The 26,460-nt window shown below is 38.3% G+C and overlaps 1 protein-coding gene across 32 annotated transcripts in view; it reads right to left on the bottom strand.

Moving 5' to 3' along the window:
- Positions 1 to 26,460, bottom strand: part of KHDRBS2 (KH RNA binding domain containing, signal transduction associated 2) — a 403,209-nt gene that overhangs the window by 243,538 nt on the left and 133,211 nt on the right. For all 32 annotated transcript variants that reach the window (XR_015282867.1, XR_015282864.1, XR_015282865.1 and 29 more), the window contains one exon: positions 2,131 to 2,277. Coding sequence is in view for 3 of the 32 variants with exons in the window: in XM_086876178.1 (XP_086732304.1) it covers positions 2,131 to 2,277 (147 nt within the window). In the remaining 29 variants the exon portion in view is untranslated. The remainder of the gene's footprint in view (positions 1 to 2,130; positions 2,278 to 26,460) is intronic.

A 26,460-nucleotide genomic window follows, 5' to 3' on the forward strand; every position in this document is an offset into this window, starting at 1 on the left:
ACTGACGGGAAAAATAACCTCTACTTTCAAAAAGAGAAATAAGACACAGGAAACTACAGCTCTTTCAGCCTTACCTCAGGTCAGAAAGACCATGGAAAGAAATCCTCCTGGAAGCTTTGCAAAGACACATGTAAAATGAAGAGGTGAATAGTGACAGCTAACTTGGCTTCACTAAGGGCATATCACGCCTGACAAATTTGGTGGCCTTCTCTGACAGGGTCTCTGACTGCCAGTGCCAACCATGTTCAAAATGTCATAACAAAGAACCTGTTTAAATATTTCCTCCAGTGTAGCTATTATACTTGTGCTGGAAAAGACATATAATCCTTAGAAATAAATAATATGTCACACAAAATACATGCTTGCACAGATGCTGAATATTACAACAAATTTTAATATTACTCCCCAAACACACTGGTCTCTCTCCCTTATTCACCCAGGCTGAACAGAACACATGATGGATGTTAAAAACCCAGGTGCCATCATCATTGCATCATGCTAGAATGAGGAGCTCTCTTCCAGAATGAAAAAGACATAAGAAAGTAACTTTCAACAGGAACCTCTTACAGCAACAAACTGAAGTTCTGGAAAGTCATGGACAACTGGAAATAATGACAAAGACTGGCTAATTTTGAAATTGGCCCTGTTATCATTTTAAGCTATGACATGCCAGACTTTTCAGGCACATGTAACTTAATGACAAATTTTCTTCCAGTGTAATGGCTTGGCAGATCTTCACCATTAGCTTGCAGCCAAAATGTCATTCCACATCATGCTGCCAGCATTACAATATTCACCTAATTTGTCCCTTGTATTTTATGTTCAACATAAAGTCAGAAATCATGAAAAAGAAAATCCTTTCTTGTCTCACAGTTATTTCAAAGAATTTTAAATGGTATTTTATTACCAGTGTTCCCAAACTGGAAGCATAAGGAAATCAGAAGGAAGAATCAGAAAGACAGATTTAACTTGTTTAAAATGTAGCTCATTTCTGGGCACTTCATGCCAACAAACTTCTTTCCTGAAAAGCAATATCCAGCTATTTATTTTGAACAATCTTAAGTTACTTTGTGTTCTTATAAAAAAGTTTATTTGCTCTTAAAAAATTAACATTTAAATAGTCTGTTTAAACATTTTACTTGTAAAGATTCACCTTTTCCCACATCAAGAAGCCCACACCAAAAAAGGTGTTGAAATTCTGCCATGCAAGTATTCATATGCCTCACCTGAGCATTTCAAATCTTGGCTTCCTATTACTCATAAAAGAGGCACTCTTTGAATCTTTCCATTATTATCAAGAAACCTGGACAGACACTTCATTTTTCCCATCAAAAACAGAAACAAGTTCTTATCATATTCTTTTTAAGGGATGTGAGTTCTGAACATTTTAAGAGCACTAAGAACTCTCAGGACAGACCTCAGAAAAGAACTCACGTAATTCTAGTACTACTTCACTTAATATTTAGTACACATATGCTTCAATTCTAAGACAAATTTAAGTATGAAAATAGAGTAGAATGAATTTATAAATGTGGAAAAAATAATTTTCAGAGAATTTGAAGAAAATCAATAAACATGAAGATAAATATTCCAGAAAATGATATATCTAGTATAAATCAAATTGAAAAAGTTCACAACTTTAAAGTATGTTCCTGCCCTCTCCTAGCTGATGGAAGATTGCTAAACTGTGGTCTGAGTCATAAGCTGAACAGAAATGTCTTAGGAATATTTTGTTCATGCTATTTGCTCCACATGAAATTCATTAACTTCATTAGCATGATATTTAGGTAAATTGTTACATGTATTAAAATGTTTTTACAGACTTAAGTATTCAAAACTCTTGAAAGTGTACTCTCATACTACTGTCTGCAATCAGAAAACAAAAGCCATCTACAGTTCCTCCAGAAAAGAAGAATGGAAAGCAAAAAACAATGACAGACGGAAAAATAAAACACCTAGAAAATATATCAGAGCATCAACACTTAATGGCCTCTTTGACATCTCCCTGGGACAAAAGAATGAAAGATGAAAGTTCAACAGAACAGAGTGAAGGGTTTTTTTTTCTTTAGTCTAAAGGAACAAACTCAATGTAACGAAACCTGTCATAGAAGAATGTTTCAAGTGACTTACTGGAACCAGGAATTTTTTTATTTCTTCCAAGGCGTGACTCATACGAGAATACGCTTCCCCAGGTGGAGCAAACACTTCAATTAATACGTGGAGCTCATCACTCAAGTGCGCATATTTGGCTTCTCCGCTTTTCCTTAGTTCTTCCTCCTATGAAGAAAGGGTGGATTTGGTTTTTAGAACAGGAGATCTACTAATTTTGCAGTGATTTAGCATTCACAGATAACATGACAGAAAGACATATTATGAGCAGACTTTTAAATCCTTTGAGAAATAAAAGTCTGGTTCAAGCTACTTAAAGATTTAAAAATCAGTTTTGAGTGTTTGAATGATAAAACCAGCATAATTATCATCTAAAGCAGATTTTAATCAACACACTGAAAAAATGCTAAATACTCCAGAAGGAAGTACTGACATATTAAATCCATAATGGAAAAGCTGCATTCATCTGTCTGAATCTTAGATCTTTGCAAAAAAACCCACAAAAAACCCCATAAAATAAAGATGCATTTAACCATTTCAGAACACTACTGTTTAGTAAACTCTTTAGGTTCTTCAAGAAATATCTGCAGCCTGTACATTTTAGTATCACCAAAAGAAAAAAATATTCCCTAGGACTTTTAGTTCAGACAGGATAGTTTGGGTGTGAAGGGACCTAAAGAATATCTAGTTCCAGTGCCCCTGCCACGAACAGAGACACCTTCCACCAAATCAGGTTGCTCAGGGCCCCATCCAACCTGGCCTTATGCACTCCCAGGGATGGGGCATCCACAGCTTCTCTGGTCCAATGTTCCAGTGTCTCACCACACTCCTAGTGAGGTAACTTTTCCTAACGTTTAACCTAAAACCTGCTCTCATTCAGTTTAAAGCCACTACCCCTTGTCCCCTCACTATGCACCTTTTCACAAAGTGAAAAGTGCTCTGGCTTTCTGGCCCTCTTTCTGTACTTGAAAGGTGCCATAAATTTACTGTGAGCCTTCTCTTTTTCAGGCTGAGCAATCCAAATTCTCTTCATAGCAGAAGGGCTCCAGCACTGATCATCTTCATGGCGTTCCTCTGGACGTGCTCTGACAGATCCATGTGCTCCTTATGCCAAGGGCCCCTGAGCAGCTCTCTGTACTCAGTGATGTCTGAGCTTCAGCCCCAGCCCCAGTTCAGGGAAATGCAATGCAGTGTTCACCAGCTCAGATGCTGAATCACCTCACCTAGATACAGCACAACCATGTTTGGGTCCCAATTTTCTAGCTATAAAATAAGCCTAACAATCCTACTTCACGTTAGAGTAATGTTCTGAAATGTCAATCCACTTTCTTACAATAAGCTCTGAGGTAGGCAAATGTAAATTGCAAAATACATTTGTAGTAGTTACTGCTCCACAAAAATCAAAGACATAGAATAGTGATCATGTTAATGGCACTGGCTATGACAACATAATGAAAAATCTATGCCATTACTACACAAGATAGCCATAAGTAATGCTAAAGCAATGATGAGTTGAACTCTCAGTCTTCAAAAATATTTTGAGAAATGTAATTTAGAAGAAAATATGTATATACAGAAAACATTATCAGAGAAGAAGAAGTAAACTAATTTGCTTGAAAATGGTGAAAAGCTTCTTAGTATATACTAAAATATAGTTTATTAACATTTAGCTAAGATCTAGAAACAGTAAAGACAAAACTACAATTCTTACTGATTTAGCTTATTTAATTCTGCATTAACTTCACTTATTTTAGCCTTGACCAGTTTACACCAATGCTTGCTATCAAAAACATCTGCAAGATGCTATGCTTCTAAAAATAAGTATTCAGTTCTTTTTATTCATGTTAGAAGATCCATCCTCAAGGATTGTTGATTTTCCAGATAATACAAAGGCTACATCCTGTAGCTGCAGAGCATGAGAACTATTATTTTACTTCTAAAATAAAATACTTGCAGTAACTGAGTTCCCATTAGAAGCCAGAGAGCCTTTCTGGAGTCCAGCCTTGATTTAGTTTCATAGGAGAGGAGCCCAGTTAAAACCCTGTGAGCTCTGCTTGCTTTAAATAATGGGAATTGGGAATGATCAGGAGGCTCTCCTCTAAACTGTGTTTCTGAGTCAAACAAAAACACTAATGAATAACACCCCATGTAGGACTGCTAAGGACTGAAATGAGTTATGAGACTTTTTAGCAGCACCTGGTACATTAAGGTAGGGTAAGTGGGATCATCACAAATCTATTTTTTATGGTGTTCTTTACAAGACTATCTGGGTGCTAATGGCCTTGCAAGGCCCTAGTGGCCTCTAAAACACCAGTGCAATTACTTGTGGACTTTGGCAGTTTCTTATATAACTTTGCCTTAATTGCCTCTAAGGTTCAGGTATTCCTCAGCTGCTGTCTGTAACTTTTGACAGATTCTCATAGCTTTTTATGCTCTACAATTGCCTACATCATGTCCAGCAGTTTTCTAGACCCTGTTCAGCTTTCACAGCCTTAGTCAGTGTCCATCCAGCAGCCAAGTGGTTCTCTCACAGCACAAGCACAGAAATAGTATCTGCTTAAGCTTACCTATATAGATACAGAATGAATCACAGTGGAAGGTGATGCGCATCGAAAGCCTGATGGATTCACTGAATCAAAATACAGTTAAGTCTCAAGCACTGGATCTTAGGGTAGAAAAGTAAAAACCTGGGACCTGATTAGTTCTGCTTTACAAAAGGAAAGGAATAGTTTCCTTGGGCTTCTGGATTAGAGCAATTGCTCTTAGCTCTGACTTTTAGATTCATAGTATGGTTCTTGCTTAGTTCACAGTGACAATGTTTTACTTCAGTGTGGGTTGAGCGTAGCAGAGAAAACACAAGAGACAGCTGCCCCTCATCCTGATCCTCTTCCACTTCATTCTGCATGTCAATTCCCTTCACTTCTCAAGAGTGACCAAACTCAGCTCTCCCCATACAATGTGCTTCAGACTTCCTTTATTCCCTTCATTCTCTCTTCTTCCTCTCATTCTTACAGAATCTGTCACACAGTGCTGAAGTCCATCCACCCTCAACATGATGCATGGCTCTATAACCCACTCTCTCATAGGTTAACAGGTATTTTGAAACATCTACTGTGTTTTAGAATTTTGAGTTGACTAAAAAGGGAAAATTACTTATAAAACTATAGCAGAAATATTAGGAGTACCAACCTCTGCAAAAGTGAAGCATGTGAGCGATAGGAACACAGAGGCCAAGAAAAATGATGAGTTATCTCTGGATGTGAAAGGAGTCTTAACATTTTTAAAGGATGTGCGTTGACAGAGGACTGCTTTTTTTTCAGGAAGCCTGGCTAAAATGCTTGAATAGAAATACTGGAATAAAGTTGAAAGAAAGGGAGTTTGCACAGAAAACAAAGTTACCCAGTCTAAATTGGTGAATCAAAAGTGTCCTCATAACACTGAAATAACAGCATAACAAAGAATAATAGAAAAGAAACTTCCAGTAGGAATTGTGTAGATCTTTGAGATAAATTTCATCAATACAATACAAAGAACTTCTTATAATGAAACAAATACAGCTACGAATAGAAACAATGGGTGTCTTAGGAACAATATGAGAATTGCAATGGATTTTATATCTTGCAAGAATTTACAAAGAAAAGCATAGTGCAGAGACTAGACAAAGATGATAACGACAGGGCTGCTGCTACACAGGCATTATTCATAAGATCAATTCGGCAATGCTACAGAAGAAAATTAATGAGCATGCAGTTTGACAAATGCAAACCTATTAATTTTTAATCTGCACATAAATGAGAAAAAAATCAAAATGTTGTCTGCCACACTGGCTGTAGCAAAAGTAATAGTGAACTAATTTCTTGGGGGCACTGGGTTTAGAGTTAAAAATCTTTCAGGTCCAAGGTCCCATCATTGGAGAAACAAAGAACAAAACAAAACAAACAAAACCAAAAAAAAAAAAGAGAAACAATGTGATAATGGATGAGGCATTGGAAAGAGATTCAGCAGAGTACAGAATGAAGTTAAAAGACCTTAAAGACCTTAGCTATTCTTTGACTCTTGTTTTTAAACTAGATATTCTCACTCCAGGAAGAAGAATAAAGAAGATGGAGGTGATGCGTACATGAAGAGAGCTCACACAGTAGTGCAAAGAGAGTGGGTGTACAACACCTGCAGTCAACCACAGAGACCCCATTATGAAATGCAGGCATTAGAAAGAACATCGCCTACAACAGAGAAAATTACTGCAGATACAGGTGACAACAATTATTTTCCTATAGTTGATAAATCATTAAAATTTTCATTGTTACTTCAGTGAAATGGAGCAGAGAAGTGTGTACATTCAGTAGTGTCTTGGGGAAACAGGTCCTTCAGTGTTTTATTTCCTGATGCTTTTCATAATGAAATGAAATGCAACAAAATCTTAATGGCTAGGAGGCACTAAACCATAGCTACATAATCTTGTTGTTTAGAGGGGTGAAAAGGAAAAAAAGACTAATTAGCAGAAGAATGTGATAAGACAACCACTATTGACAGAACCCTAACATCTGACATGAAGGTTAAATGAAGAAAAAATTGAAATTCTTTGGAGAAAACAAAAAATCCCTGCCAGAAAACTAAGAGCAGTGATAGAGTTCACAGACCTACAAATGTTTCTACATTTGTACAAATCTAGGCAGAAGCTAAAACAGCACAGATAAGAACCACCTGGGCATTAGACAATTGCTCCTTGAATTAACCGAGCCAAAGACGTTCAGTGAATGCAATCAATGAATTGCAAGTTTGCAAAGCTTATGTAGGAAATCAAAGATCCTCAAGAAATGCACGATTAACATACCTAAAGATGCTTCATAGGATTATTTTAATCTTAAAACTTATGATCATAACTAGGGATCACTGCAATCCAGATGCCTTCAGATTCAGGAAGAAGACTTTGCCTTAATTAATGAGAGTAGAAAATGTCATGCTTTTATTTATGAGAGGCTAATTAACAATTTGTTGCAACCAAGTTACAATATAGTTTGTTTGAACTCCAAACAAGATGTTACAGTTTTACTATGGGTGAGAACATATCTTAAAAGGAGTTTTTTGTTGGTTTTTTTTTTTCCCCTTTAATACAAGGCTTATTAGAAGTGTAGTTCCATACTAATGATTGCAGTTCAAATTCCATGCAGGCAAAATGACACATAAACAAACTTTCTAGTGTCTGACTCGTTCCCTGGTTTTATGCTTACCATTCCACTGCCCTGGGGATCCTACAGTTGATGGCTTCACTGTGGAGAGGACAACACTGATGTGAGCTGCAGTACTCTGAGTTCTTTCATGCAGGATATTGCATTGGGTTTGCATGGCCAGATTTTGGTAGTAGCTGGGGGTACAGGGCTGGCTTCTGTGAGAAGCTGCCAAAAGTTTCCTCAGAGTCTGGCAGAGCCAATCCCAGATGGCCCCAAGACGTGGCTGGCCAAGGTACAAACACTCCTGTGGCAACGTGTTTAAGGAGAAGAATGAAAAAGTTGTATTTCAGATGTAACTGTGGACAGAGAAAAGCAGAGTGGTAACATGTGAGAGGAACAGCTCTGCAGGCACCGAGGTCAGTGCAGAAGGAGGGACAGGAGGTGCTCCAGGTGCTGAGATTCCCCTGCAGCCCCTGGTGCAGCCCATGGTGAGGCAGCTGTGCCCCTGCAGCCCATGGAGGGACACAGGGGTGCAGAGATCCACCTGCAGCCCTTGGAGGAGACCCACACTGGAGCAGGTGATGTCTGAGAGGAGGCTGTGACCCCATGAGAGGCCTGTGCTGAAGCAGGCTCCTGGCAGGGACCTGTGGAGAGAGCAGCCCATGCTGGAGCAGGTTTCCTGGCAGGATTTGTTTCTCTGCGGGGTACCCATGGTGGAGCAGGCTGTCCTTGAAGGACTGAATCTCACATGAGCCACATTGCACCATTAAGCACAGAACTGTTGCCTGTGGGATTGACTGGTGCTGGAAAAATCCATGGAGGACTGTCTCCTGTGGGATGGACCCCACACTGGATTGGGGGAAGGACTCCTCCTCTGGACCACTGGCAGACATAACCTGAGGTGAGCTGAGCTGACTGTAACCCCCATTCCCTGTCTCCCTGCACCACTGGGCGAGAGGAGGTAGAGCTGGCAAGGAGGAAGTAGTGGGACAGAAAGGTCGTTTTAAGATCTTATTTTTCTTCTCATTACCCTGCTCTGATTTTGTTAGTAACAATTAATATCTCCAATTCTAGGCTCTTTTGCCCTTCACAGTTATTTGGTGTGATCTCTTTCTGTCCTTACCTCAGCCCATGAATCCTTTGTTGTATTTTCTCTCCCCTCTGCAATTGTGGAGAGGAGAGATAGAGAGGCTTTGGTAGGTACCTGGCATCCAGACAAAGTCAATCCACTACAGGCACATAAGACAGACAGCTGTAATTTTTTCTTCCTCTCTCCTGGAAGGACTGGGGGTTATTTTTAGGATGGTAAACATGCTATATACACTGTTCAGCAACTCCATTTCCCATCCGAATTCACTAGATATGGTTTTACACCTGCTGTATGTGTTCTTTGCTCTCTTTGTAACTCATAAAGTGATTTTACTCAGTTCCCAATGTTGTGTCCCTTTAATGACCTGCAGCTGACCTTGATGCCTTGTCCCCACTCACAGTCCCAGAGCCTTCCTTATTATCCCATGCCTTTGCTTTCAATGCCTCCACTTCCATCCCAACCCTGTACTCCTCTGTGCAGCACTTTTATTCCAGGGCCATTCTAGCACCCTCCACACAGAATAATGATTTATTATTGCTACCATTAATTACAGATATAGGACAAACCTAGGCAAAAAATAAAGCAGTGAAGGTAAAAATCACTCAGCCATTAGACAAGGGCTGCTGGAAGCCAGCAAGCTCAAAGGGAGCTGGGGACAGACCCTGAGCAGTCCAGAGAAAGTCTGGCAGGTCCCAGCTCTTTGCTACCGTTCCAGAACAAAGCCTGCAACCTGCAACAGGTGATGGCAACACCACATTTACTGGGACACTGGGACACAGTGCCAGTGGAAACACAACAAAAGGGACTAATTGCCTCTGATGACCAGTTCTGAAGAGCACTCTTGGGATATAGAGATTTTTTTTTCAGCTACACATGCGTAATTTTAAACCTAAATATATAGCTGGATGAGGCCTTCTGCTTTCAATGCACTTCTTAGTTCCACCAATGCTAGATAATACATCTTCCTGTCCCAGGGTATAAACAATTGTTTGGGCTCTGCAAAAGTGCAAACTGTGATGGCTACAGCTATTGCTGAGGATGAGTCTCTGCACAAAAGGATCAAAACTAATGAGCACAGACTGTAGTCCCAAACTTTACCACCCCTTATAAAAGGACTCCTTACTATGATACAGGGTTTTGCTCAACTACACCCAGGCTGCTGACAGCCAATGCCAAATCACCACATTCAAAAGGATAAATACAGTTATTTAGTGATTTGAAAAAATGAAGAGTAGAGGGATATAATAAAAGCTGATGGCATTGTAAGAGCTTTAAAAGCTTACTGTGTCACAAATAAAGCAACAAGCCTTTGGCAGAAGAGAAACACCATTTGAAGAAAGCAGATATAACTTCATTTACACTGGTTGGAGGAAAACATACCTTCTTTTCCTCTGCTGTCATGTTCACTTTCCAGAAATAATTTTAATACTGTTTTTTTTGAGAGAAAGTTACCTTAAAGTGATACAAATGTTCTAGACACTAATGTTTTGTTACAATAAGCTAGATGATGACAAATTATCAGTTATCTTTAAATGAAGGTTTACTGCATTTATGCTAAGAATTCCATAAACTGACAATAATTTTTCAACTATTCTTATTAATCAGGAAACATTTATTTTTATATCAGTTATGAATATAGTGTTTGCAAAAGCTTTTCTTAATAAAAACCAGTATTTGTTATTTAAAATGTACAAACAGGAAAATTTAAATAAAATATCTGTATCACATTTTTGTTCCTTCTCTGTCATTTGGTTTTATTATGATTATACTAGTCCTACAAGAATACATTTTTTTCTCCAAAGAATAAATATCACTTGTATCACAAGATTTCCAAGGGATATTCTATTTTTAAGAACAGGGTTTTGCAGTTCTCCAGGCTCTGAATGAATTATTTTGCTACACACTATTGAAGAGAAATAAAAGTAAATTCCAGTTGTAGTCAAGGGCTTTAAAGACTGGTTTTGGTCACCTGAAGGAAATAGAATATTACTACCATGGAGAAAATTCTGGAGGGAAATATCTGTATGTGATCTATTTTATGTATAAGAAGAACAAAATACTTGTATTTTGAAACAATCCATCAGGAGAGGTCTAATGCATACACTTAACTTTGACTATAAAGAAGCCTGAAGCTTGTCTTTGGCAATCAACTTATTTATATTTAAACCAAACTTAATTATGAAGGCTCCAAGTTCACACTTGAAAGTAAATACTTGCTTAACCTCTCATTTGATGAAGGGTGTTTCCTCTATACAGGCCTAGAGAACAGATCCACTGATGCATGTAGGTATTGCTTCCAAGCCTAATTGCTGTTTTAGGTGCCTACATGAAGAGACCTCCAAGGCTTTCCCAATCTGTGTAACCTAGTCACTTAACTTACAGCTGCAAAGAAATCTCACACACTCAGGATTAAGGCATGATTTTGATCCTAAACACCAAATTTCAGCCATCTAATTTCCTATTCAATTCCATCCCTGAAATCTACAGATACCAGAATTGTCCATAGTAATACTCCTCAGACAGAAGTGTCTGGGCAGCAGCACCACATGACAGTGAAGGAAATTTGATAATTCTTTCAGGCTTAAGCTTCCCTGGGATTCATAAAGTACCAACGGACTAAGTAAGACAGATGTTCCCAATACACTCCTATTGAATGCAAAAGCGGTGCTGCTGCCCTTTTCCTTAATGAGGTAGCAGTTGGAGAGCTCATCAAGTTACACATTATGGAAGACAGGAAATAGGTGTTCATTTTAGAGAAGTTGCTAGATGAATCCCACAAGAACCATTTGGGAACATGTTCTGTTAAACTATTCATAAGTGATCCAGAAAATGAGTTGAACAGTAATAAAAATCCTCCAGTGATAAAGACCACCTCTTTCGGTGTGCACAGACTCTAGATAATGTTATTTCAGGAGAAAGATCTTGAAGGCATTACATTCAGATCTGAAGAAAGATTTTGCTGTGTTCAGTATCAATTACTACGGTATTTTCTACTAGACAATTTTTAAGAAAAGAAGATAAATGAAACTTCAAAACCTCTACTAGACCATTTTGGTGCCGCAATTTAAAAACATTTAGAAACAAAACTGATAAATAAGTAAAGAATTATTATGAATGTGGAAATATTTTCATATGCAATGCTAAATATCAAAGTCCTGGCAATCGATGTTCCTGCAGTTCAGGATGTCCTTAAACAATGAATTCTTGGAAAGCTTTTCAGTTTTCACTAGTTCTTCTAATGCTCTTACCCAAACTCTTCTACCTGTAACTTTCAGGAGTTTCAGACTGAGCGCTTTCTTAAGTTTTCCTCTCTTATTTGGAACTGTGAACCCATGAGTGTGAGGCATAATGTGTTGCATACATAGAAAAAACCTTAAGATCTAGATCTATTATGTTTTTGTTGTATGACAGTTGCAGTTGCTTGCTGATGTATCTTTTATCACCTATTACACAGATGTGTATTCTTAAGGTGGTGATGTGTCAAGTATGGATCCCACTTCTGATGTTAAAGTTCCTATTACTAATAAGCATTCAAATAAGCTCAAAATAGTATTACAGGCGCTTCATCTAGAAAGCAAGGCAACACTTCAGGCGCTCTGATTGCTCATTATAATCAGAGCTGAAAGAGTGCAGAGAGAGCGATTTACAGCCACTTTCAGCTGCAAATTCAGGAATCATGCCTGCTGCAAGATGTGTGGAGAACTGCTGGCTGCCTTCACCTCCTCACCTCCTGCGGTGGCAGCCGCCTCCACTCCTTCCACACATCGGGACTTTTTGAAGGATAATGTTATTATGATGAACCCTTTCAAATCCAACTGGGAGGCTCCTGTTTAAGGTTTAAAAGCTCAAACTGATGATCCCATTTAACTCCTCATTGCTTTTTCCAACAAGTTTTCACTGTTGTAAGATTCCATGTTAATGTTAATGTTTCCATGTTAATGTAATTGCATCCTGAAATGCAATGGAACCTGTGATACAAGAAATGTACTTCCCTAAACAGTGGATATAAGGCAAGTGACTTCTCCCTGATTACCATATTGGTCCAGGCAGGGTAACAGGGATGGTTTGGCTTCCAGCAGTTTAAAGACCTGTCTGATAAACTGTATTATAAAGTTCATTTTCCTGGCTGATTGTCAATAATGATTTCCTTAAGGCTGCCCCTTGATTAACCACAACATTGCAAACAAAAGCAGTAAATGGATTTGAGTATCCTACCACAAATTTAGAAGAGACCACTATTTTCTTGTATCCCCTTGATTCTCATGCAGTGATGTGGAAACCACATCAGTGGAGGGAAGCCACAATGGCAGAGAAAAACTGAACTCTGGGGAGTGGAAGAGGGAAAGGAAGTTCATAAATAATTGGCAAACACTGTATTTCTAATGGCATTAGACAGATAAAAATGTTTCAGTACCTGAGCTGACTCAAAAAATACATTATCTTCTGAAAAAGTATTTCAAATTAAAAATAAATCAAATAACTGAAAAATCAACCACAGTGTGTCACTCTTCTTCACAAACATATCATTTTCTTGAGCCAGAATTTTAATGTCTTCCAAATGACGCACTCCCTCTCCCATGTGACAGTCACACATGATTTTGCAAGTTTAACTTTCTCTTTTCTTGTAGAATTAGGTTTCACATAATGATAAAGAGCACAAACACACTTTTCAATGGAAAAATTACTTGTTCCTCTACTATCTAGAAAATCTAATTATTCACAGTATAGTCATTCAGACAAACAAATATTAATGAGATTGCAAATTCTTGGATGATTTCTCACAAAGGTGTCAGAAATAGCTGACAGATTAATAAGTTATAGCAACATTATATATATATCATAAAATCATAGAATGAATCATAGAATGGTTTCGGTTGGAATGGAACTTGAAAGATCATCTAGTTCCAGCCACCCTGCCGTGGGCAGGGATACCTTATGTTAGACCAGGTTGCTCAGAGCTCCATCAAGACTGGTCTTGAACACTTTAAGGGATGGGGCATCCACAACTTCTTGGGGCAACCTGTTCCAGTGCCTCACCACCCTCGCAGTAAAGAATTTTCTTCTAATAGCAAACCTAAACCTACTATCAGTTTGAATCCTTTCCCCCTTACCTTGTCACTACATGCTCTTATAAAAAGTCCCTCTCCATCTTTCTTGTAGGCTCCCTGCAGGTACTGGAAGGCCACAATTACATCAACCCTAAACTTCTTTTCCGGGCTGAACAATCCCAATCTCTCAGCTTTTCTTCACAGGAGAGGTGCTTCATCCCTCTAAACAACTCAGTGCCCCTGCCCCTGGGACTTGATCTAACAGGTCCATGTCCTTCCTGTGCTGGGGAACTATCATGATTCCATGTCTGATAGATTTACTGACTGCAAATAAAATAGCTTGCAAACAGATTCTTGGTCATCTCAGCTATGATGGGGATTTGCTCTGCAAAGAGGAAGAACACATTTTCTAATTTTCTCATAATGGAAATCTGTAAGGATATTAGTCCATTATAAGCCATAAATGAATCTGAGTAAAATACATGATTTTTTAATGACTAGTGATTATAGCTATTTTAATGGAAATTTATTGAAGACTCATTTTCATGGAATGTGCAGAGTACTCAGACCATGTACAGTTCCAGCAGCAGTGGCTCCTTGGCAGTGCAGTCTGGACCTGACCTGAACTTTGTATCATGAGAGAGTACTTTAAAAGCTATCACTTGTAAAGGAAAAGTAAAGGAAGTTAAACAAATGAGTTCTGACAAGTTTGTTTATCTTGAGATAACTTGGCTGGGGTGATGATGGTAGCTTTTGGCTAGGGTAGTTTAGTCTGTGACTCTATGGAAACCTCAATGTTCCTCACTGAAAATTTTTAGAATAAATTGTTTACCTAAGAACAGATACATCCTCACTGGAAGGCAGGCTGACTCCTTTGCAATGTACATGTAAATCCTAGAATCACAAAGAAAGTAGCCTGAAGGATGGCAAGGGCTTTCTTCCAGGAAGTCCAATGTTCAGAATTTCACGCTGTTCTTCCTAGTGCCCCAAAGAAAACACCAGATATGCACTCACGTCAGAGGAGCTCACCCCAGGCTGAAGATGTCACTGCCCATGTCAAGATATCAGTGACTAAGTGCAGTCAGGGTATTCCCCTAAAAGCTCACAGCACACTGCTCCAGATCCTCTACCCCAAACTCCCCATCTCCCATGAGGACTTGCACAGAAACCAGAATGGACTATCACCAAAGCCCCAAACATACATAAAATAATTTTAGAATTCAGTTTAAAACAGATAATTGTACTCCAGAAAAGGTTAAGTACCTGCAGTTTTCAGAGTCAGCTAATTTTACTGCACTAAAAATTAATATTCATTTTGCATTTAAGTTTTATCATCCAGATCATCCTTGGCAATTGAAAGCATTCCTCCAACCCCCTTTATGTGCTCAGATTTAAGCAAGAAGAAATAACCTTGTGCATAGGCTTTGAGTGTTGCAAAATTTTTATTACATGGTAGCCATATCTCAGATAATCAAAAAAATATGCAGATTAAATCAATCATTATAGTCAATTCTGCCTAATGTCACCATCAGTTTATCCCAAAATTTCCTTCTATTAGAAGCTTTTTCCCAGGAAATATTGTAACCTGCCTCTGGCTGAAAATGAAGCATTTTATTTGTTTTTCAGTTCTTTACTGCTTTTGCACCTGTGGTCTCCCTTGCTGCTCATTTTCAATACCAGTACAAATGAACATAAAATAAAATTGAACAATAACCCTGTTTATGGCAGACTTTCTCCACAGATTCGAGACAAAAGATGAGGATATTTTTATCATTGTATGAACATCCTCAAATGCTATGACTGATCTTAAATGCTGAAAAAAAAATGCATTTCTTCTTCTTTCTTTCTCCTAAATTGGAAAAAGGGAAAAATGAAAAATATTTCCTAAATAAAGGATACATGTACCACAGAAACTCAGAAAACTTCAGCTCCTAACAGACTTAGCTCATTGTGCTACTTTTCCATCTAAATGTCAGGGGTTTTGAGTCAAAGTGTGCAAAGACCAAATTACTCATGTTCTTAAAAGACATCATAATCTCCCTCCCAAGGCTGTGTTCAACCCTGGGTCATTGCTGACTAGCTGGATCTGAGACAAAGGTCCTAGTTAAAAAATATAGGACAAATGAACAATTATTTGTATCCCATGAGTGGGGTTCATTTCCCCTGACTTAGGCATGCAGAAGTTAGATTTTTAAGCCTAAACTAGTATCATGGAGCTCTCAATGGAAACAAATAGGGTGACTCATCTGAAGCTGAGGCTGGTGTTCATGATGATTTGGGAATTTAGGTGAATGAATCAGTTTATGGATGGAAGCACCTTTTTTGACCTGTCCAAATCATGTTAATAAAGAAGAAATCAAAATACAATTGGTAACTGTGAAAATTGGGGGGGGGAACATGTAGCACTGGTTGGACTCTTTTAAAAAAATTATTAGGATGAAAGAAAAAAAATGGAAAGTAATAGAACCATGTAAGACAAGTCTAAAGACTGCTGTCAGTAATTTGGAAACCGACTGAAGGATTACAGACATCATTTTAACTGCTCAGGAAAAGATAATATATCCAGCATGAATCTGAAACATCTGATTTGCTCTTCCAAACACATACTTAAGCATTACCTGTATTCACTGGGCATGCTGAATGAAAATTACAGTATTTTACAACTGACCTATGTTATACTGCTGGTGATATGAAGAGCCAAGAAAGAGGTGAAAACCCAAGCAATTAGGCAAGTGCAGGCTGAGATGTTACTATTACCAGCTCCATAGCTTTTTTTTTTTTTTTTTTTTTTTTCAGCACAAAGTGTAATACTTATTTCACTCAGAAACAGTGGGTGCAAAAGCAACACTGGCCAACAGATTCTGATATGATTTAAGATTCTGGTATGATTTAAGAGAGATGATATACCTAATTATGAGAAACCCCATTTGTTCTAGTTTCTTTTTATGTAAGTTACTGAGGGGTTTGACAGTGATGGAGTTCCCCAGCAGAAAAGCTACATGGTGCTCAGGCTCCAGGGGCCTGTGGGAACACTGCTGTACCACAGCAGCTGATTAATTAACCCTCTCTCAGCTGTCATTTACCAATTATATCCTTTCACAATCAGTAAATATGTCATGAAAGGACAGGTTCTGCTTCTCTGCAGTCTGAACAATGGCACTGGGGCAATCATGTTTTATTACTGCACTCCCCTAAGATGCATGGAGGAGCCTGGAGTAAGCATTTAAGATGTCTCTCTGGTTAAGCAGAGCATGACAAATTCCCATTAACAGCATTCCTTGACCTCTGGCCATGATGGGGATTACCACCCCTTGGCTCACTTGCCTCCAGCCTTCTGCTGTCCCTCCCATGTTTCTTGTGCCCTGTCCCAGGGTCTGCAATGCCTCCTCCAGCTCCAGACTGCACATGTGTTTCCTTGGCACATCCCTGCCTCATACTCACAGAGACCTCCTCCCACCAGGCACTTATATGTAAAATGGCTAAAAAAGGAAGGAAAGATGCTTGCCTGTTTGGGTTTTTTTGTTGTTTTTTTTTTTTCCCCAGTATTATCTCTCTGAATCCTTTTCTGTCAAAGTGTGTTTTTAGTCTAGAAACATTCAGTGGCAAAGAAATCCTTCTGTCAACCATTCCTTGCTGCTGTTGTTTTGGCAGACTGCATTCACCAGTGCTTGTCTCTGCCAGCACCTGGTGACAGAGGCGTGAGGACAACTGAGCACCTCTCCCTGGGGCACGGGGTCCCCAAGGGCCCACAAACCCTCTAATCCACTCACATGTGGGTTTTCCATCCTTCTGCCACCGTCTCCTCAGACACAAGGGAGGGTGACAAATGAGATAAGCCATCATGTTTGCCACAGAGACAGGAGATCTGATTCTTCTGTGTCTGTGGAAATGCAGATCAGCACTATAGCATCCTGCTGTGCAGGCAGGAGAATGTTGTGGCCACTAAATGCAATCTACATGCAGCAATGACCCTGGACTATCTAAAAACCAGCTTCAGACTCATGGCAGAAGTCCAAAACCAGTTGGTTTTGTGCTCAGTTCTTGGTTCTTTGTGCTTTGTGCTTCGGAATTGCTCTTCTTTCATTCTAACAGTGAGAATATATTTGACCAAGTTGCTAGCATCTTCTATCCCACAGAACGGTAGAATCTCTGGACAATGAGTACACAGGAGAGGTTAACAAACAGAGGTTCACCAACTTTCCTTTGCACAGAACACAGAAAAAGCTGAGGTTTTTTCAAATTATGCAGATACTGTCAGGAATGCAGAAATGCAGTGGTTTTACCTGTGAAGTTCAGAGTCCTTTCCCCTAGATCAGCACTAGAAATATTTGTAACTTTAAGGAGGTCCAGTGTGCTTTCCTCTTATCTAATTGAAGCCATATTGACAGTAACAGTAAGGAAATATTTTAGAGGCTAAGAATCTGTGATGATACCTATTTTCTGAAATTAATGTAAAGCCAGCAAATATTATTGTTTTTGTTGTATAATACTTTGCATGCTATTGCACAACATGTTTCTAGGAAAAAAGAACAAGAGGCTGTGTTATAAACAGTCCCAGCAGGGTGGAAGGGAGGACAGGCTGCCTGCCAGACCGAGCCAGTCCAAAACTAGATCAACAGTTTGGGCTCCCTGAGATAGCCTGAGAGCCAAAGGAAGCCTTTGGAGTATGTGTTGATGTGATGGGCTGCTTTAAGTTTTATTTTACTCTGTGAACACAGGGGGATGCATTGCTATGAAGTGTCATGCATTAATCTTATCTCTCAAGGATTTTCTTTTGCTTTATAACACCCCTCCTTGAAATACACTATTAAAAAACCTAAAAGTGCAGTTTTGAGAACTTTTTGGTTTCAGGCCAGAGCACAAAGGGTCAGTGCACAAACAAAGTCCAAGATGAAATAAATCATCACATTTACCAGCACATGACGTCTTTGACTGCTGACTAGTTTTGTAATCAACCCATACTGTACCTTTTGAGCCACCTGCTGTTTCTATCACTTTCTGAATCTAAGCACAGCATGCAGACATTTTAATTCAAACTTGGTCTTCTGCACTGAAAAAATCAAACCGTTCTGATTTCACATTTGAAAATCTGCATCCTCTAAGTTTGCAATACCTTTGGTCAACATGATTGACAAATGGTTTAAGCAAATCAGTCTCTTTTAGTGTGTTTAGTACAGCTCATTACAGTGCTCATCTAAATAGATGGGGATTTTTTTCTCACCTGTTTGCAGTAGACTGCTTTGTATTTTGTTTCTCTTATTTCCATTCCTTTTCTTCTACCCAGATGGGTAGAACATATCTGCAAAACATATTCTTGCGGGAATCTTTTAATGTGCTTCCCAAGTGTGTTCATAAAGAAACAGGTGACTTGGCAACAGAATCCTTCTGTTCCCTGCTAACAGAATTTCAGCTTTCAATTTCAGGGGAAAGAGAGAGGACTAGAAGGAAAGGGTACATAAAATTCAGTAACGAAGGCAGAAAATAATAGGTTTCTCTTTTTTGGTGCCTTGTTTATTTAGGTTTGTATAGGCAAACTGAAGGTCTTTAAGATCTTCATTGCTGATTTTCTGCTCTTAGTGGATTAGGAAAGGGATGTGACTGTGCTCTGTATAATGGCGATTTTAGAGCACAGCACCAGATTTTCTCACATAATTTTTTGTGTTTTGTGGAGACAGATGCAGCTACCTCACTGTTGCCTGATAAGCTCTGGTTTCTGACAAATTGAAAACCATGAGACATTGATCAGGCACAGCCAGAAGGTGCTGTGCTGTTTTGCTGACCATTGTCTGGTTTTTTGCAGGCTGTTCACAGGAGCAGCCTGGCACAGCCCCTGGAGCAGCCTTGGGAGCGAGCTGGAGACCAAGGGGTTGACATACACGTGCCACCAGCAGTACTGCCCACCAAACATGGTGGGACAGAAGCAAGAGTTGTTCAACAAAACACAGTGCTGGAGCCAGGTTACATCTGCCAGTGCCTCTATCTTTCACCAGTGGCTGTCAGATCTAGTGGTCATGCTAGATATCACCCATTTGGGCTACGTGAAAAAACACATCACTAGCACGTTGCCTAATGAGAGGTTAAAACCAGCAGGCATACAAAACTCCTGAAGGAAAACAGAAACAATCCAGTGTGGTGTTTTTACCTGCAAGCTGGAAGATAATGTAGGACCCAGTACCCATTTGGCTGCACCTAGAGGTCTTTTTGCCTCCCAACAAAAGAAGAACAGAGGCAAGAGACATAGGAGTCCATGTGAAAGTCTTCACAACAAGAAGCCGAGAAAAAGATCCTACCTGGATTTAGGATGTTTAAAGGAAAGCTTCCATTTCTGAACAAGAAAACTGCCTGTTTGTTTTTTCTGCTATGTTCAGGTAAAGGGCACGTGACACAAAACTTCTGTGAACAAAGTGGAGAAATTCTATTTATTTCTTCCTCTAAAAGATGCAGAAAGGGCATTACCCAACCATGAAGAATGAGTAAGAAGTTCTGGAAGTACTAGGAGAGTTCTGTTGGTGTAAGGCTAGACATTAAAAGAAAAATTTTAGAAACAGGAATAGGATACTGAAAAAGAGTTACAGCCTGACATCAAAATCATGACTTTAGAAAGTCTGAAAGACTTTAATAATTATTTTCTATTTGAATAAACTTTCCTCCCCTTTGTAGTCTAGCACACTCCACTGGATATGATGCCACAGATCTTAATAAATCTCTAAGCATGTTTGACAGCTATACCTGTACATTTGCCTTTGTGCTTTTCATCTGAAAAATCATGTTTTAAGCTCATGTGTCATTAGTTTTGCCATTACTTGAAAATGAAAGGCAAGGAAGGACACAATGAGCTATGTTGAATACTAAAGGTCTCCAAGAGCAAACTGGGTTGCACCAGCTGGTTTCTGAAGGCACCTGAAATAACTAGGAATAGATAGAAACTTCTTCTCAGAGTGACCTGAAGACACAACTCATCCTCCCAGCAATCACCTTTTTCACTTGACTGAGGGGAACATGTATAGATGTATAGGTGTGCTCTGCCCTCAGTCTGGGATGAACTCACATACAGCTGAAAGCCAGGTGCTGCACAGCTGCAACAAGCACAGCAGAAACACTAATTCTGTCTGCTGGAAGGTGGGTGCATTATCCCAGGCTCAGAACAGAGCTGATGTCTTCCATTCACAGTTCATTTACACTAACAGAGCAGAGCTGGCATGCTGCTTTTAGGAAAAAAAGAAAAAATAAACCCCACAGCCATAATTAGTCTTGCTGTCTCATATTTTGTCTCTCTCATGGCACAATTAGAGCATCCCTTCTTTCAGAATGACTCACAGTAAGTGGAAAAAGTCCTTTTCCTCCTTATTTTGCAAAGCTCCTCAAGCGTGTCCGTCTTCCAGTTCATGGGTACATGACTTTTCTACAAAGCACAGCTTTGAAGTTGTCTGTCAAAGTCAAATCACATCCATACTTCCCAAAGGCAACTAGTCTTTTCATTCAGGGGCGTACTGATTCCTCCAAAGATAGTGCAACTTCCAAATCTCCACTGGATAAAAGTATCAGCTGCGAAACCCCACCTCTCACATAAATAATAATAATACTCAGACACTTGAATATGCCCACTGTCATCTGCTTGGCTTTAGGTACAGTACCACAATCATTCCTACACTGTGAACAGTAAAATACAGAACACTGGTTATCTTCACTGTCCTTTGGAGGCCTCTCCTGCATTCTCAATTAGTTACATAATTCCTGAATTAAAGGCACTCAATCCCCCTGCTGTGACTGGATGCCTACTTTTCAAAAAATCAGCCATGATATGTTGCTTAAAAGCACATGCTCTGAAAACAGACTTACACTGTCACTACCAATTTAGGAGAGAGTGAGATTAAGGAGCGAAAGGAAAGTGGTTCCATTAGAGCCATCCATGCAATTTTCAATGGCTACTCTCTGGCTGTGAAGTGAATATGAATTAGTAAAAACATTGAAGATTGTGAATAATAGAAGAGCTGCATTTCAGGTTCTACCATAGCTTGAAATACTTTATTTTGAAAATGCCACTTGTGCTAAGGTTCAATTAAATAAAATAAAATTAAAAAAACAAACAAACAAACAAAAAAAAAAACAAACACAAAACCAAGAAAAAGACTTGCAAATGAAAAAGAGCTAAATGCAGAGACACAGAGGCAACAGAGAGAAACCACAAAGGCCAGATGCAAAGTGTGGTGTATGCTCTGTATTATTCACCAACATAGCAGCCTCAGGGCTCAGGATCACAGTACTTAATGTATTAATTTTTCTTGGCCAGTCCCTGAAAGCATCTGCATGCACTATTTCAGGACTAAAAGGACTTACACAATGCTTTACTAGGCTTACATAGATGAGTACACTTTTTTTTCTCAGCCAAATCCCTCTTTTCATAGATATGGCATCTCTGAAAGCATATCTACAAAATTAACACAACATTAAAAGTGCACATGGCATCAGAAAACAGAAATGTAAAAAAAGATACACACTATTTTACTAGATATATTGCATTAATAAATTTATAGCTTAAAAATACTGAAATTCCCACCAACATTATGCATTATTAAATATAATATTTCATATTAAATTCTGAATTTCTAACTCTACTTCTGTGCTCTATGTAAATTATATTGCATTGAAAAATAAACATTTTTATTTAGATTCTCTTTTGTAATTTTTCTGGCAGAAGCACTAAGTCATTTCCTTATATCCTTGGAAAATGTTGTATGTGTAAATGTTGGTATAATGTGGCTTTATGTTTCTAAGCCAAGTAATAAATGAAGTGAGGTTTTCATTGCAGTATTTATAATGCATTTTGCTCGTTGCAGAATGAGGCATATTGATTAAAAATCTTTCCCTGAAAACAGCTATTGCAGCCAATGCAGCATGAATGAGTTTAGGATTGAAGCTGGAATAGCTAAAAAGACAAATTACTAGGATGCTCAGAACTACTGGGAATATCTTTCAGAAGAGGCATTTAAAATAGCTTGTGCTTTTTGCCTAGTAGATTTAGAAGGGACATACGTTCCCTATTAAAAAAATAATTAAAAAAAAAAAAAAAGAAAAGGGGGAAGAAAAATGAAACTAAAGGACTAAATTTCTAACTAGCAGAGATTATTTCTCTCTGGAGAAAGCCTTCAGATGCTAGTAATGGGAGCAGAACTCATTTTAAGAGTTTAATCAGGTCATTAAAATGGCCATGTAATATGATTACAGACAGAGCAGTAGCAAGTCCACCTCTAGAGCAGAGAAGTGTGATCTAACACAGAGTAGTTATGCTCAGTCCTAAAATCATTCTTCTTTGGGTTAGCACTTTAGCAATATATATATGCTGAAGCTTCACTGATTTCTCTGGACATTCACAGTCTCTGCTGCCTACCAGGACAGTCATTCAGACAGTATTTGGAGCTTCAGGTAATGTATGAGACAGCTGCTGCATCCTTTTTTGTAGAAGCAATGCCTTTCTGGAGTGCTGCTAAGTTATTTGATTATTTTCACTGACATGTGAACAGCTTAAATATGAAATGCTTTTATTAGGAGAAAAATAAAAGGCTAAACACACTGACTTGTTTTGCACTTTTCAAAATATTTATATTTTTATTTCTTCCTCTGTTTTGGAAAAATAATTAATATATACATATATTTATGTATGTATATATAATTTCTTTTTACTTTGCAATTTCCTATCAATTTGAAGTAAAGAGCAAAATGGATGGTAGTGCAGCAGTAACATTAAGGCACATACAAGGGGGTAAAGTGGAGAACAAGAAACTCTAGTAAACCTTACAAATGAAGCATATAATTTTAAATTTAATGTTAGTATCAGAATCAAATTATCTCTAAGTACTTCATCAAAGTATACTTAAAATGCACACACAGATACAACCACGTAATTAATTTCCACTGTTCACTACAGGACCACCAAGTGCCCGCCCAGGTTTCCTTGGTCACCTTTTCCTCCTCCTCTAACTGAACCCTTCCTGCCTGTGAGTGTTTCTGGGCCAGCTTCACCATGAACCCAAGTGAGATGCCCACAGTTGCCTGTGCAGAACCTCCTGGATATTCCAAAATAAAGCCAACATCACAGGGACTGAGAGTGCTCAGCTCATGGCCTGTGTGTGCCTGAGCAGCACATCCCACCCTGCACTGGCACGTGGTGCTTCACTCTGTTCGTCCCTGTCACTGACCAGAGGTGGGCTCTGTGTGATTTAAAACAAACCATTTGGCATGAACTGTGCAGACTGTTCTCACATCTGACTCTCAATCAATCTGTAAAGCCAAAGTGCAGAACATAAAGTGGGCATAATAGACATTTCAAGAGATTATGCACACGGTCATTAGTGCTTTACTGAATTGCCATTTTGCACCAATTATTTTGCTACTGAATTTTCCAAATGTCCATTGTGACTTTCTATGTTCCTCATTAGGCATAGCTGACAGCTTTCTGGCATTAAAGAATGATTCTTTCAATTAGAAGATCACAGTAAGTATTGTATCATCAAGATGAACAATAATACTCCTATTTCATACAGCCTGCCATATATACATCTGTAAACATAAACATAAAAACATATAAACAACTGTGAGGCCACTTCTGTAACCTGCAAACCTACTGGAAGTCACTGTCCTTTGCAACTGTTTAGACCAACAAAGCTGGCAGGACTATGGATTTACAGTACACCAGCCAACTAAAAGCAGAGTGTTTGCTTCTTTTGCAGAATGGAGTAGCGCTGTTTATGATTAGACACATTTAATACACTTTTCTATTTTCAACATGAAACAAAATAATGAAAAATAACCAGATTTTAAAGTGCATTTATGTTATATAGGACATGACTCACGTTATGTTTTATATTTGAATTCTATTTTTATTTGCATAAAATACTCAGAAAATAAAAATAATGAAAAGTAGGATATGGTTTGCACAATTTTACTTTTGTTGATTCAGAGGCATTACATATTACATAAATATACATGTTATAGTATGCCTTACATCTTAGCTTAGCTTTGTACAGACTGATTCAAAAAACAAGACTACCTATAGGGTGAAAAGTGAGTTTTAAAATTGAGACTATGTTAGTTTTAAGAAACAAGTAATCCAACAAACTAATTTTGCTACTTCTTTTATTTAACATTTTTTCAATCAACAGGCCAAGAAAACAGGCACTGGCTGCCAGCAATTGAAATTGGCAGGAATAAAAAGACTCAAGTGCCTCTAAGTTAGAAAAAATATGGCAGGAATTTTAAAACACTCTGTTTGAACAGAAAACACTTTCTCCTACTTCGGTTTTGCTTATTTAATCACATTAAGCTGTCAAAGTAACTCTGCTTACACAAACTGCCTTTCCTAAGCTGATAGTGAAATATCTCTCATTAACAATATTATTTTGTACTACATGAAAAAAGTATCCCATTATATTTATACATGGTTGTGGTTTATTTCTCCCATGTTCTTGTCTGTTCTAATGAATTTTACATGAAAAAAGAGTTATTTTCTTGCTTGCTTGACTCCATTTCACTTCATTTATTACAGAAATGAACATGCTAAAAATTGTTGGGTTGTAGGGTTGTTGTCTGGTTGGTTGGTTGTTCTCCCATCATTTTCCAGACCTTGAGAACTGGACAAAGACCTGAGAGCAAGTGTACTCTAAGCTCAGTTGTGACAGGAACTCCTCTCATGGCCCTGCCCCAGTCCTGCAGCGAGAGGTGATGGATTTTGTCAGCCTGAACACAGCACACCCCGTTAGCTGCTTCAGAAACAGAAGAGCCCCGAGGAGCTCTGTCTCAGTACTTCCGACAGCCAGTCTCCTTCCCTAGTTTTTCAGTCCCAAACGGTGTGGCAGGAAAATAAGGGGTATGGAGGGTAATTTTGTGTCTATATATTAAAGAAACAATTTTTTTAGAAGCTTAATTAATATCAAAGCTAAATGTTTTCCCTTCTCTTGCCATTTTAAGGTTTCCTTCTTTACAAATACTTTTCTGGTCTCTCTACATGGTTCTATAAAATGTCAGGAGCTGGTACTAAGTTTGACTAAGTTAACTGAACAAGTTTGAAAGAAGTAATTTGGATCCAAAGTTTTTCAGTTTGCACTACTTTCAGGAAGTATAACTGACCGTTTATATTTCACTCATTTTAGCAAAGGTTTCTTTCAACTTGGAACAGGGAGGCAGTAATTCTGTAACTTGCTATTAAGCCAGTAGACTGCAAAATATCCAAGAAAATAATACATTTTTATAGAGAACGACACTTCTAAGAAATATCTGTGCTGTACCTTGAAATATAGGTATTGAACTCAATTTGAGCCATGGAAAAAAAGTCAGTAGGGCACTATAACTGAAACTTCAGCAAAATCCATCCTAATAAAACCACATTTTTAATAATAATGGTTAGAGGACTGGGAGGAAAAAAAAAAAAACCACAGGAAAACATTATAACTAGAATACCTACCATAGCTATTAATTACATGTAATATTAAACAATTTAGTGGGAAAAACAGCTTTAATACTTTGTCTTAATTTTGAAAATTAACAGTTTTCAGTTAGAGGCAATACTAATATAAATACATGGACAATTTAATTCATTACCCACATAAACATTGTTTAAATGCTGTTAAGTCAGCACCTCACAAAATGGCTTGAACAAAGAACATGATCTCAATACTATGGCACATAGTGCTATAACATACGATAAAATTCATTGCTATGCATCACTGCAAACCTCCAGCATATACCAACAATATAACCTGAGTAACAAAAACAATCAAGGCCCTTTTCAATTGAAAGTAATGTAAAAAAAACAAACAAACAAAAAAAACCAAACCCACAACAAAACTATGAAATAAAAATAGGAACATCCATGATTCAACCTTTTCTATTCTGATGACAGCTCAGAGATCCCATCTGGATTAAATGCATTGGATGCTGCCCTAAGAAAGGCCATGTGATGTGGACTCTTATGAATGTTTACAACTTTATATTGTACAAATATCCCTTTTAAGTTGACAAGATGACTTTATATAAAATCACCTCCAAT

The sequence above is a fragment of the Cyanistes caeruleus genome, chromosome 2, assembly GCF_971803275.1.
Source record: "Cyanistes caeruleus chromosome 2, bCyaCae1.hap1.1, whole genome shotgun sequence".
Classification (NCBI taxonomy): domain Eukaryota; kingdom Metazoa; phylum Chordata; class Aves; order Passeriformes; family Paridae; genus Cyanistes; species Cyanistes caeruleus.